The sequence below is a fragment of the Ambystoma mexicanum genome, chromosome 1p, assembly GCF_040938575.1.
Source record: "Ambystoma mexicanum isolate Mex_15411 chromosome 1p, UKY_AmexF1_1, whole genome shotgun sequence".
Taxonomy (NCBI): domain Eukaryota; kingdom Metazoa; phylum Chordata; class Amphibia; order Caudata; family Ambystomatidae; genus Ambystoma; species Ambystoma mexicanum.
The window spans coordinates 1,301,771,141-1,301,786,161 of record NC_090921.1 but is presented as its reverse complement, the minus strand read 5'-3'; the positions used below and the strand labels follow the sequence as shown (position 1 = coordinate 1,301,786,161).

General features: G+C 46.0%; 1 protein-coding gene across 1 annotated transcript in view; it reads right to left on the bottom strand.

Annotated features, from left to right (window-relative positions):
- Window positions 1-12,793, bottom strand: part of GYS1 (glycogen synthase 1) — a 279,620-nt gene extending 266,827 nt beyond the window's left edge. Inside the window, exon 1 of the mRNA XM_069605881.1 lies at window positions 12,082-12,793. Coding sequence (XP_069461982.1) covers window positions 12,082-12,199 — 118 coding nt within the window. The 5' untranslated portion in view covers window positions 12,200-12,793. The remainder of the gene's footprint in view (window positions 1-12,081) is intronic.
- Window positions 12,794-15,021: the final 2,228 nt, after the last annotated feature.

The following is a 15,021-nucleotide window of genomic DNA, read 5'->3' as shown; positions in this document are numbered from 1 at the left end:
AAGGTTGCAAGTGGCATCATTGTATAGCGAACGCTGAGGAGAACAGTGTATGAAGCTTATGTGATAATCAGCGTGAGTAAAATTGAAGAACAAATGGGTAACTGAACTTTGAAGCCAATATACGATAACTTAGAGTGGTCTGGCACTGCGTGGCTGCTCATTCGAAAGTCTCTGTAGGTTATCCAACTGAAAGGTATCAAAAGCGAAAGAGTGACAAAGAATTGTGAATCTAAGTGGTCCTGTAGCAGGTCAAGTAAAATCCTGTGCACAATCGAAAGTCTTTGATGTTAATAATGTAAAGAAAGTTGATGACAATCTAGTTGGTCCGATTCCGGCGGAGGGAGATCAGCAGAGAGCTTTTTGGTTAAAGCAAGTTGTGATAAAAAGTTAACTTGAAATTGGTACGAGCCCGTCTGAGGGAGACTAATTGAACAGTGTGTCAGAGGATCTGAGCCCAGCCGAAAGGGATCTGGGTGAACGATGAATCACCTGAGAAAGAATATCCAAAACGTTGATTTGTTGGGGGGTGTGAACATGGGGTGCACATTCCGGTTGGGGTATCCAATTTTGCTGCTCGTTTTTACCCGCCTTATTATCATAATCGTAGGAGTTATATATTGGCTGTGTCCCAATATAAACCTGGGAAAATACTTGTAGTTTAAGGATAGGTAGACTTGCTGGCATTTCCGTTTTTGTCTGATAAACGTTTGTGGATACCAAACGGTTTCAGGTATTTTGATGAAATAATTAGCAGGCATAGGGTCGACAAAAGAAAATATGAAAAAGAGAATGACAGGATTTATAAGTGAGGATAGCTGGGAGCCACTGGCTCCTGCTTGTAGCCTAGAAGCACCTGGTTAGCTTGATAGCAACAGTTGCCATGAGCTACTTTTGGCTCCCCAGGCCAATTGATGCTGAACAAAACCTAGGTGAATTTTCCGCTCCTGCATTCCCAATCCTAATTTCAATCCCTGGGTTTACTTCATCAGGAAAATTAAGGAATGCCCAAACTAAATAGGGAGAGTTGGGGTGAGATACAGAGCGAGTGCCCCATAAGCCTTGTCAGGACCAATCCACAGGGTCTCTGTAATCCCCTGTCCCTTCTCAGGACCGCACACAAGTGGTGTCAAAGTACGAGTGGTACAGAGTCGATTGTTCTAAGGTTACTGGAGCTAAAATGAGGGATAGAAAATGGGCAAGGAACATAGTAAACAGGAAAAAACTGCACCTAAGTGAACGCCGGCACATTTTATGTATGCCAACTACAGTAGCGCCACATACGAATTTCTTTAGATCTGACATTTGGTAACGCAAGGCAACAGACAACATTTCCCCTAGAGGGCACTTTCAATTTGGATAAACTGGTAGCTTTAAGATGTGCTTTGGAAGCTCATGGAGGAAAAGCAAGCCCAAGACAGTGAGGGGCATACGCCATGTGGCTGGAGGAAACTACTGTATGACACAAAGCATTGAAACTTAGGGGACTAAAAAGACACCAACAGCTGCAGAGACATATTTTAGTACTACAGGAAAAGATGGCAGGTGGATCATCTGCCTAATTGTGCCCCCAAACCCAGATCATAAAAAGAGAAGGGGGACGAGAAACAAGATGATGAATCCACAGAAACAAGATGATGAATCCACAGAGGATATTATTGATTTCCTCACTAATATCTGCAGCATACCAACCATGGGGCAAGTGGCAGGTTCAAGCGCTCCAACACCGGGTGTCCCACAGGCGCCTACTACATGGCCAGAATTTATACAGATATCTGTTCCCCAATTGAAGTTTGGGCTGAGCACCTCAAATGCTCTGGTATTGGTGCATCTGCGTCATACACCCATTCTGTGACGAGGAGAGCTACAGCATATGGGATCGGCTCTACCCTATCACAAGAGCCGATAACAGGTTCCAGGAGCACCGGCAGCTGCACCAGTTACTCACTGTCCATGTTCTTTAGACACCGGTAGTCTTACTTGGTCATAACTTGGTGACAAAATGTCCTAACATCAGAACAATCACAGTGGTTCATAGAGGGACTCCTTACCATTATTCAGGGTTATAATCCAGCCTGGGCTGATATGCATAACGATGCCTCCGGAGGTTAGACCGAGATAACACATCATGCTAATTGACCAGCCAGAGATTCAGGGACAGGGGGCACATTAGATCAGGCTCAAGATAGAGTGATAAGAGCTATACCGGAGATATGCCTGAGAAGGACGGATTGGAGACAGATAGGGAAGTGTAAGCAGAATAAAGGGGAATCACCAACATATTACGTTGATGGATTAAAGACAAATGTTCAATCAAAACTCAGGCATCACTAATCCAGATGAGATAGCACAGGAAGCAACAGCTAATTCTTTACTTCTGGTTTGCAGCACACCTCAAAACCATTTGTATTGAATGGCAGAATAAACCAATGTCGCAGCTAGTTGCAGTTGCAAATCACTGTGTGGTGCGTCAGGAATGAAAGAAGGAGAATGCATTGATTACTTTGCAGTTGCAGACCTTGCAGATGTGGACGCAACCAACACAAATGACAAGGTGAGGGCTCCGGGAAGGTTTTTGGATAGGGGGGGCATGGGAAGAGTATCCCCACAATCAGCTCCCTCTGGAGCACATGGGTACCATGGGGTGTCAGGACAACATTCCCATCCTGGGCAGGCGGAATATATGGGACATCCTGGGTACTATACTGATCCCTATAGGTCTAACTATTGTAAGCAGGCTGGACACTGCAAGAATGAGTGTCGCTATAGTGCCCAGCGAAGTATGTTCCCTAAACCCCAGGTTCAGTGTTTTAATCCGGCTCCCAATAGGACTGCACCGAGAGGACTCCAGAAACAGTCAGCCGTTGCCGCTAGCACTTTCCCAAACCCAAATGTTCTGAACTTTGCCCCTTACAGTCAGCCTCAGCCACTATTAGTGAACCCTGACCCCTTCAGTCTCGATGTGTGGGATGCTCCCACTGTTGACCTCCCCGATACCCATAGACCAGAAGCCCCCAATCCATGTACAAAGCAAAGTGAACAGAGAAAATGTGGCCCGTTTAAAATCGATACTGGCATCAGTAGGACTGCTCCGTTTGTAAAATGTCCAGCTAGCCACTGAAACAGTAAAGGGTGTTGGATTCTTTAATATCCCTGGGATCCATTGAAAAACAGCCTCCCATTGTGACGCTGGGACCTATAACCGATTCCCATGGTTTTCTCCTTAGCCCCACTACTCAGGTCAACCTGATAGTTGTTTGTTGTGTAAGCTCAGGTGCACTAGTCAGTGTACCCCACATGTCGGCACTATCAAAATAAAACTTTAATAAATCACTAAAGGGAATTGTGTGGACCATACATATTATGCTCAAAAGAGTGAATCAAGTAAACACATGAAAAACAGCACCAGCGCCAATTGAGTAGAAATACCAACCAAAGCTACTAGTATTTGGCCTTACTTGCGGTTGGGAGTTGCAGCAGCCATAGCAGCGCAACAATCAAACTATAGTAATAGGTTCTCCATTAGAGGTGTTAATTCTACACTTGATAGTGTCTTTTCTGTTTCAAGCCAAAACACAAGACAGGTCTATTTCCCTGAGCCAACAAATGTGAGGTATTGTTGTTGAACTTTTCTAATATCACTATGACCAGATTTCCTGTGTTAAATCCTGCATTCCTGCTCCCCTGGATGGGGACCCACATGAGACAGATATCCAAGACTGTATTGCAATTACCGATTAGCTTTCTACTCCTTCGGGGGAACAGAGTGAGTCTCCCTCACACAACACAGACTTATTTATTTTAATATCTGTACCGCACCTCATGCCCATAGGCCTGATTTACCTTGTAAATGGATCATGTTACCGAGATCAAAGAGGTGTTCTGGAGGCAGGGCATGAGGTGTGTGCGCCCCCTCAGAGAAGTTGTAGAAAGTTGAAACTGCCCCAGTCCCGTCAGCACAGGTAGCGGAATTTGTAGCACTCACTAGATCATGCACACTAGCAGAACAATAGACAGTGACAGGCTCCTGCTAAGCTTTTTGGAGCAGTCTGTGATTTCGGACAACTGTGGAAGCAAGGAGGCTTCCTAACTTCCTCTTATTCCTCTATAAAGAACCATCAGTGGGTCAAAGGGCTTTAACATTGTATTATGCTCCCTAAGCAGATCACCATGATTACGTGTGCTGCCCACCAGCCATTAGATGAGGTTAGTTGTGGTTACAACTTTGCTGATTCCACTGCCAATCTGGCCACAGCAGACAATTCTCAAGACCAATATATATTGCCCCTGAAAAAGGCCCACGAACATTATCCCTTCAAAACTTTGGCAGCACTGGTACTTATCAAAGAAGGTGTTTTGCAAAACAGTTTACCAAGGATTCTTGATAACTCTGGAATCCCACAGGACATGTGGCCCTAGAGAGATATGTGGAATAACAGCTGTTGGACCGGTGAGAGACGAGCATGTACTTTCAAAGTCAAGGGTCCTGTGAAAGGATGCTGGGCCCAGACTATCAAGATCATTCCCGGTCCATGGGCAGGCTGGAACCTGGTCATCCACAGGGATGTACAAGAAGTTCAAACTCCGGGGAGCCTCAGTGACAGCCTCTGATTTAGGGCTAGAGATAGGTTTCAATTTGAAATGATGGCTCTTGCAACCTCCCCTGCTGCAATGTCTTATTCAGTTAGTAAGAGGGAAGGTACTGCTTGCGGGCAACAAGGCTTGTTGGGAATGCATATGGGTTACTCTGCATGGTAAGTATTTCAAGAAAAATGGTTTTAGTTTCCAAACCCTCTGTGGGCGTCCATTTTGTCTTATGGACTCAAAGATCCCATTTTGATATCTTTTGGCACGTAGAGGAAAGAATGTCGGTAATTTTGCATCTGAAGATCCAGTTGAAGTGTCCTACAGTACTGCCACAGAGGTTTGACAATTTGTTGCAGCGATTGCCCGGGGTTAGAAGGACTGTAGATGTGAAGAAAGGTTTGCACATGTTAGAAGTCATATGTAATGAGGGGAAAAAATAGAAAGAAAAAAGGGCTTTCCAGATAGCTCCTCGCACAATTTGATGATATATGTTCTGTTTTTAATTAAATGCCTGAGGAACATTGACCCCCGCTGCTGTGTGTCTGAACCCTTCTCTATCTTCTATCTTCCTAATAAGGATGATATGCTGCTGAAAAGAAAAATGGGATAACCATAAGTAAATAGCCCTTCCATGCCCAGATCGAAATTAGAATCTGAACAGATTTAGCCTATTCTAATGATGCAAAGACTGCATGAAGAGTGAATGTATTTGCAGGCTGAGATTGAGAGTTTGATCCGTATTTGATTTGAATAAAATGCCAATGCTTTAGATTGTAATTGGGCGGAGCGGCATTAAAGGCATCTCTGCGTTGGACCATACTCCATAATACAATTTCTTTTAACAAACTGTAATGATAGTTGCGCTAAGAGCGCAAAAGGGAGGGGGGCTGTGGGAAGTATACACATGAACCTAAGTAATGAGAGGACGATGAGGGATTTTCCTTTAGAGAATGGATTGGGATCTTCCCATACGATCTTCAGCTCTGGATTCTTCGGTATTGCGCCTCTTATTAACCTAATTGTCTTCCCTTATTAGACCCCCATTTTCCTTTTGGCTGAAGGCAAGGTCGAACATTTGACGCATGAAGAACTATTATGGACCATCAGGCTCAATTCCTGGCACATTACTGGAGCAAAGTTGTGAGCCCATGTCCTATGAATCCTACTGGCTTGAGCCAGTGTGAACGATAGGCTGCTGTATGATGCTAGAAGTGATCATAGGTGCGATGGACCGACGCCCCTCAGATGATTCAGCAGACTCGGAAGGCCTTTCCGATAAGTGATCTCCACCCCCTTGTACGGTACATCACATGGGAACTGTATCTTCTCTTTCCACCGAGCTAAAGGACTCCTCAGTCCCTAAATGAGGTTATTTTTCTTGCAAAGGCAGGAGGAGCGTGCCAGAAGGCCTAGAAGATGGGTTTCTTGAAATTTCTACCGTCATGTGACTAAAAGAGTAAATGCGCCTAGCTTGGAGTAAGGGTTAGGTGGAATTGCTGTGGACGCTGTGCTGTTTTTCCTTGACTTGCAAGGCAATGAATAAATCACCTCGGTTTGCCATCTTCTAAATAAAAGATGGACAGATTTCTCCCACAAGACCAAAACTAAAGACTAAAGCCACAATGGCACACCAGGAAGGGGTGAACACACGTAGGGGAGTCCCCCGAATGAACCATTCAGCAACTAATTTGATAACCCAGTTTTAGCTCATACTAGGCCCCATTCCATATGCTGTTTTCATCACCACACAGAATGTAAAATATAATACACAGCGTTTGTCATTTTGTACAAAAAAGTAATAATTTATTACATAGGCCATTGGTCCTACGTTTACACAAAAATATTTAAAAAGCCACATGAATACATATATCAATATGGGAGATGTATATATACATCTGATGGCATTTTAGTGATTTAATCATGAAACAAAAGGTGACACAAAGACAATTCTATAGTATGGAGGAAAGAGGGCACAAACCACTGTCTTCCTGGCCCTATCTGGATAATAAGTCATAAGTCCTCCAAAACATAGTGTCACCTAATACATATTCTAAAATTGATTATGCATGACAAGAATTGTACTTGACTAAAAATACACATCCCAGGTCATTGGTCCTACGTTTACACAAAAATATAAAAAAGCCACATGAATACATATATCAATATGGGAGATGTATATATACATCTGATGGCATTTTAGTGATTTAATCATGAAACAAAAGGTGACACAAAGACAATTCTATAGTATGGAGGAAAGAGGGCACAAACCACTGTCTTCCTGGCCCTATCTGGCTAATAAGTCACAGAAGTCCTCCAAAACATAGTGTCAGGAAGGGGTGCCATCTTGCCACAACCATGCTGGAATCGGAGTACAGCAGAGGTATTTAAACTGTGGTGTGGGGGGGGGCACATCCTCATTTCAGGGTGGGGGCCAGATAGGGGAAAAGAGTGTGGGACCCCAGCCTGAAATTATATTTGTTTTAAGGGAGGAAAGGAAAAGCAGGGGGGGGGCCTCTGGGCCAGTACGGCTCGTCCATAATGGGCAAGGGGGTGTTGACCCACTGGCCCCCTCCCCCATTATGGAGGAGCCAGCCCAGTGATACACTGAGCGCTTCCTTGGCTGCTTTTTCAAGCTCAGCGAGCGCTCCTGGGCTGGCTGAACTGGCAAAGGGAAACACGGTCTCCCTTTGACAGTTCAGTTCCCCAGCCGCTCATGCTCAAAGTGGGGGCACTTTGCTTTGCCAGCCTTGCATAGTTCATTGGAAATGCTGTCTGGAAAACTGTGTGTCTGTATTTGTGAGGGGGAGCTCCTGCGCCTCCTCACACATACAGACAGAGCAGGCTGGAGGAGGGCATTTCAGCATGCACACTCAGGCATGTGCAAGAAGCAGGAAGCTCTTGCTTCCCAACTCCTATTCATGATGCAGGAGCTGGAGTGCTGGGGAGGAAACTGCAGGACCAGGGCAGAAGGTAAGTTTATGCTCCTTTAGTTTCTATTTCTGTGTATGGCTGCGTGTATACTTGCTTTATGAGTGATTGTATAATGATGGGTGCTCCTGTGAATGATAGAGTGAATAGTGTGTGTATGTGTGTTTGTGTGTTTGTGTTGGTCCGTTGGGCCGATTTTGGCAAGGAGTGGGGGAGAAGGTTGTTCAATGAAGGCATTGCGCACAATCCCCCTACACAACTGCCAAAATCAGCTCTCCTTCTGAGGCGTTGTGTAGCCCAGGGGAGTACCATAGATGTCCAATGAAAAATGCCATGCCTGCCCCTTCGGTCCCCAGTGCCAATTGCAAACTGTTTGTCTTTTTATCCAGTATGCTCTAAAACGCAACATTTTATTATTTTAAATAATTTCCCGGGGGAGATCTGCCTCAAACTCCCCTTGATTGGTTCAGGCTCCTTCGCTATGCTCAGTCGCTAGAAAAATATTTATGCCCATCCACTTAAAAATTCACCAGCCGCTGCTGGACCTGGGACTTTGCTGGGAGCGGGTTGGGGGGAGCCCAGGGACTGTGGTGGGAGCAGGATGGGGGAGCCATGGGATAGTGGTGGGAGCAGTTTGGGGGGAGCCCAGGGACTGTGGTGGGAGCAGGATGGGGGAGCCATGGGATAGTGGTGGGAGCAGGGTGGGGAGAGCACAGGGTCTCTGGTGGAGTGGGGAAGAGCCCAGAGATTGTGATGAGACCAGGTGGGGAAGCCCAGGAACTATACTGGGAGTAGGGTGCGGTGACGGTACGCGATAGTTCATAGCCATTTGGACTTACTGTCCATTTGGCATTTTTAGGGGGGTGGACAGCCTGCCCACATTTTGTTGAAGGTGGGGGGGGCAGGTCAAAAATGTTTGAAGGCCACTGGTGTACAGGAACATGCAACACGTGAATTCATCTGAGCAGTTGCAGTGATTGGATTGAGCAATTCTGGGAAAATCTAAAAACCTAGCTCTCCAACAGAAGACAGAATGTTCAACCTATACCCATCAAGCAGCGGAAATAACACCTCTGAATAGAAGACTTCGCACACAGACTAAGGGAACGCCACGCCAGGTACAGACCATCGACCCAGAAAATAACACAGCATTCAGAGAATTATTTATTTACTAGTGTAGACAGGCCAAAGGCAGGTTTTAATTGATATAGTAGGACCACTATATAGCCCAAGCTCCCTCTACCAGTGACAACAGGCGAAGCTACTTCATCGGACAAACCAACATCTGGCCTTTTATTATATTGTTAGATTAGATTGCAATTATTGACAGCGCCCAAACCCGCAAGTATCATGGTGCTGGTACAACTTAATGAAGGGAACCCATACAAAGTACAGAACAAATATATATACAGAAGTGAGGTAAGGAGAGGCAGGATCTGAGAGGTTTCACCTAGCGTCCCCTAGTCAGTCTAGACATATTTATCGAACAGGCAGGGTTTTAGCCTGTTTCTAAAGATTAAGTATGAGGGTTCTTCTGGGATGTGGCGGGCAGGGCGTTCCATAAGGTGGTTGCTATGACCGTGAAGCAAGCTCCCCCTGCTCTTTTCCTGGTGAATCTTGGAATGTCTCGAATCAAGGTAGAGGAAGAGCACAGGCAGTGAGGATTCAATCTTTTGGAGATGCGTTGGTTGAGGAACGCAGGTGAGATATTGCAGATGCATCTGTGTGTTATTGATAAGATCTTGAATTCAATACGTGCTTTGATTGGCAACCAATGGGCCTCCCGTCTAGCGTGGAAGATGTGGTCTGAACGCTTTAGGCCCCAGACTGCCGGCCAGAGGGCATTATTTTTAATCAACTGGAGTTTGGACATGTTTTTGGCTGAAGTGCCTGAGAGAATGGCATTACAGTAGTCCAATTTGCTACCAATGATGGCCCTGGCAAGGGCGAGGCAATTGTCAGTGGAAAGGATTTTCTGCTGGGGTTGATGAGCTAAGTGGTGTAAGCTGCTGAGGAGGAGAGAGCCTTAATATGTGTATGCATAGTTGGTTCTGCATCCAAATAGACTCCCACGGTTTTCACATGGTTCGAAACAGCGGTAGGGTTTCCATCAATGGAGAATGATCGGTGTGGGGATCCTACAATGAGGAGCTTCGATTTGTAATCATTCAGGCAGAGATGGTGTTCAGCCATCCAGGCCTAAATTATGCAGTAGATGTGGTTAATGTTGTCAGAGTTGGTAGTGTTGATAACATGGGTACCAGTGAGTTTGAGCAGGATTTGAGTGTCATCTTCAGAGTGTGTGTAAGGGATCCCAATTATAATGACTGGAACAATTATGATGACTGGAAGACCACCAAAACCTTAAGAGAATGGATTACCCTTCTCCCTGAATATCTAATATGAGAACACAGGACAGCGGCTTGTAACAACTAAATGCCTAGAACTTCACGCCACAACGCAACCGACAGCAACCCCAATCATTTGAGAGCACTACGGAAATTCACAAGATCACTCCCTTCTTTTTGACTAACCCTCAATTTCTATCCACCTTACTCACCACAAACAATCGCAAACTAGCCAATCACATGACTTTATCAATGAAAAAAACATTTTCAAAAAAAAGGAAGGAGGACTTCAAGCAACACAAAATGTTCAACCGTAACACCATCTGGACATACTCAGCCCAACCAACAGACGCCCCTACAAGATTAATGCCACCAATATGGACACAAAGCCCATGATGACTCCTGCACTTCACAAGCTTACACATATGCAGAGCTCAAGGATCTTCCAATATGCAGCTTCAACACATAGCAGTGCACCTCTTGCCTTCCCATCTCCTCCTACAAGCCAAACAACCATTCTCTTTCAGATCCACCAGAGCCTAGAGATCATGCAAATGGCAGGGGTACGAAGTACAAATCCCAATTTCATTTCATAGCGTACGTCATGTTCACAACAAAACAAAAAAAATCACAATAGCCAAGACAATCGGAGAGCAACGCAGTCTTGCTTGCTACTATAACACACCGTTCCTACTTGTATGCAGTTTTTTTTTTTTTTAAACCGAAGGCTTCAGCAAAAAGGCACTGTTAACCCAGATTTTTTTGTTGTTGCATAGAACCTCTACTTTGCTAACATTGGCGGGTCAAATGTCAGCGAAACTGAATTGGAATAATTTACGGAATCCATCCAACTGTGACTCCCACCATTTGAGTGGATGAACCGAAGGCCTCCTGTAGCAGAGAGGTCTCATGGTCGGGCACTTCACCAGAATAAGATTTTAGGTGCTTAAAAAATAATAATAATAATTCATCTTCTAGCCAAATGTTATAATTTCCAGGTATAACATTAAAATAATATTAATGGAGGCCACTGGGAGTAGGCAATAGTTTACTGTAGTTGTGTGGTGTCCACACCCAATGGGTGAGAATGGTATCTGCACAGACAAGCTAGCAATAGTGTCATTCTTGTACAATGTAACTTCAGAATTTTGAATAGTCACATATTGTTACAAGTACCTATATGCTACAAGAATGTGACTATTGTGTCCCCTCAAATCCCTGCCTCTTAATCAGCCCAGGAAATGGGCTGGAATAAGACGGAGGCAAGACTTGCTTTGCCAGAGCCTTTCCTGAGTAGTACCCTGTTCCCAGACACAGGGTCTTGCCCAAGACAATCACTGGGTCTGCTCTGAAGCTGTGCTATCACACGCAGCTATCCAACCTGTGCTTTCAGGAGATTTTGCATCTCGGAAAGCAGTCTGCTCATTGAAGCAAGGGTTGCTCGTGTGTGTGATAACTCAGCTTTGGGACAGAAACTCCCAGTGAGATGGACCTGAAGCCTATTTATCACATGCACAAGCAACCCACGTTTCAACAAGCAGACATTTTCAGTAGAATCGGCATGGGAAACTCAATACAGAAACAGCCAAAGCCTCACATACTTGTTGCAGCTGTCCAAACTGGCATATATGCCCTGCAATGTAAAGGCATTTTTTTTCTTAGAGTGAGTAGTATGACCAATCAAAACTGCAGAGATGAACTTACATTATTCACTGAAAAGTGTTTCTTACTGAATCACTATTAGACCTGTTTCAAATGTAAAATTGTGGACATTCTTATGTTCCCATAATGCCCTTTACTTTTATGCAAATCGCCAAGATTAGGTTCTATGAAGAGATAATGTATTGCATAACATGGCCTGTGGCCCTGCCCCTCTTTCCCACGGCCTGGCCCATTCAAGGATGAAAGGGTTCCCCCAGTACATTCCCCCGACCCCATTTCCAGCACTGCTCTTACTCAACTAGGTTCCCTTCCGATCTTCCCACCCATGTCCCTTGTCGATCACAATTCCCTTCCGGTCTGGGTGATGTGAAGCAGAACATCCCTTCCTGAGGCACGTTATAGAACATCAAAATACATAAATGTATAACAAAAATTGGGTACAACAGTATGCATTTCAATGCCTGCCAAACAACACCTTTACGCCATAGAGCCACTCCTACTGTTTCCACCATTGAGCAGGTCGGCCCTGCCAAATAGTAACCTGGGGCACAAGACTTACCTTTGTTGGCCACTTCCCAAGCAACCTCAAAGAGCACAGTATTCTCCAGGTCCAGTTCATCATCCCAGTCCTCCAAGCCGGTGAGGGAGGTAACCGACATACTCCTGGCCAAAGGCATGCTGACAGGTCAGAGAGAGAACAGTCCACCTTCCCTCTTCACCAGAAACGTGCAAAGCAATTAGGGAAATTGCTGTAGAAAGCCACAAGAGGGGAAGACTGTCAAGAAGAGGGGAGAGCTGCCAAGGCTAGACAGCGGATGCCAAGGAGAGAGAAAGGCTCCACATGAAATTGGTTGTCAACCAAGAAGAGCAGACTACAGGGTCAGCGTACAAACGTGATAGACGAAAGGGAAATCTCTGAGACGAGGATGCAGGCAGCCTAGGATGCGGTCACAGTGGAAGGGGAGAAGGCGACATAACGGAGACAGAGCTGTGTGGACGAAGGCAGATGAACAGAACTGTACTGAGTAATGCAGTCGAGAGAGGGGGGGTCAAGCTGAAAGAGCAATGCAAGATGCACACGTAAAAGTAGGCAGTGCAGCAACAGAGGTGGTGACTGTGTCTACGATGTACAAAAGGGAGCAAGCAGGGGCAGTGCTAGCTGCACCGAAGAGAACATGCAGCAACTGTTTAGCAAGCCTTTCTGTCAGCTAGGGGCTCCTATTACTGCTGCCCTTGGACTGTCACCTCCCCAGTTCTCCTCCCCGTTTGCTGCAGTTGGTCAGCTCTGACAGAACCTACACAGCTTTCAGATCAGAGCGGGATTGGAGGGAGGGTCTGATGCTACGGCCAAACCTGCACAGACAAGCTGCACTGTAATCGGCTCATTGAGATGCGGGAACAGAGCGGCCATCTCGGAAGGGAATTTAGTAACACGAATCTCTTCGGGACCTGCCTAGAGTACAGAGACGCTTATAGATTTCTTTTGTAAACTAGCTTTCTTAAAGATTAAAAAACAAATTGTATTTCAGACATTGTACATATATTTTACTATTTGGTTGAATGTATTGTAGAAATTAATAGGTTTATCAATTTTAGATGTGTGTGTTTACTAATTTGTGGCATTTCCTTGTTTTCTGTTCTTTTATTGCCCAAATGTCATTGAAAAGATTGAGACCGCATGAAGTACCAAGTTGTTCACACACCATTGGCATCTTGTTGATTTCCCACATTCGTCCCTCTATTAGGTCCTCGTTGGGGGTTCATAAGTAAGGAGGCGGTCCCACGGGGACTGGGTAAAAAAACTCCTCCCCCTCCATCACTGCCCCGTCTTCCTATTGGTTAAGATCTACCTTCAAGTTTTGCACGTCCCATGCGTGCATGGAGCAATTAGGTGAAGAAATAACGTTTTCTGGCTCTGGTACAAATCTACGGTCAGTGGACTCCGAAGCCAACCTTATAAAACCTTGGCTTTGGATAGCGTCGCGTTCCACAACTAAGGAGCTAATTGGCCCCGAAAAAATGCCACTTATCAGCAAACCGATTAGCCAGTATTCGCTGATTTTGACAGGTTTATTTGCCCGTCAATCTCAGAAAATGTCTGTTAGGGCAGCCTTTAGCTACTATTGGGCTTCAGATTTTCGGACCAGGCGTTCTATAAGTGCGGGAAGTCATTCGTTTCGCGATGTTTGGCAGTGACGTACTGCTGTTGTCCTGGCACCTTTAGCAATTCTGCCAAGATGGTTTAAAATGTTTCGTGGGTTTTAATAGAACAGGCAGCGACAGAAATTGTAATGTAATCCACATAGTTCTGTGGAAGGCGGGGTTAGGGTCGGGGTGGGACCTGGGAGGGGAAGGGAAGTGAAGGAAAGTGAAGGAGTTGACACCAGTTAGAATCTGTGTGGGTCTCCTTATTGAGAAGAATATGTCTGGTGTCCTGGCGTGTGTGAGCGCGGCTGCCAGTGTAACATTGGCAACGAAGGTGGACCCGGCGTGGTCTTGCCTGACATGGCACTTCACCCCTGGACAAGCGGGAGGCGTGGTCCGCTTCGGCTGCTCTTTCCTGTTGCCCGGGCTGCCCAGTGTCCTCACACCATGGGGAGCGGTGGTGAACACCCCCCCTCCTCCCGCACATGCCAGCAGGGATAAGAGGTTCGTGAGGCAGCATCACAACCCGGGCTGCAGCTGTGAACTTCAAAGGCGCAAAATGGAACGCAAGGCCCCTTAGTGGCTGCACGCCTCCGTGCAGGAAGAAGCTGAGGCCTAGCACGAGGATAAGAACCTCATCCTTCCAGGAGGAGGTAGTGCTGGCCCTGCCACACGGGTCACTGAGGAAGAGCAAGGCCCGAGGAAATAAAGTGAAGGTTGGAAATTCATAGGGGCTAACAATGTCAGAAGAGGACATCCCAGCCACTGGCCCTGCCAGGCTTTCCTAGTCTTTTCACCACAGCCAGGAAGAAGTCACTCAGTGGCAGCTGCCCCACGTTTTTGGCCTCCGAGACACAGGTAACCTTGGGCCCCAGTAAGTCTGATGTATGAGAGACTTCAGAGTATATGTGGGGGCGATGGGCCCCATGGATGAGGAGAGAAGGAAAAATATACTTACCTTAGCAGTGGGTGCCTCCGTGAGGGACATGCTCTACGAACTCATTGATGAGGACATTCGTGAATCACTTGACTCCTGCTTCGCACCACACACCAACGTAGACTACGAGAGACATATCTTTCATACTACCATGGAGGAGCGAGGAGAGACCATGGACAACTGCATTGGGCGGCTTTGCATCCGGATGAAGCACTGCGCTTGCCCTCGATAGTCAAATAACATAGCACTTTGCTCCCAAGTCATTGTGGGGTGCGAGTCTGCAGACTCCAAAAGGAAACTGCTCCAGAAACAGCAGCCCCTCGATGAGATCCTAGCGATGGCCCGCACCTACTCAGCAGTCACACAGCAGGTGGTTAGCCTGGATCGAGTGACGATTTCATTGGACCCCAGAGGTCA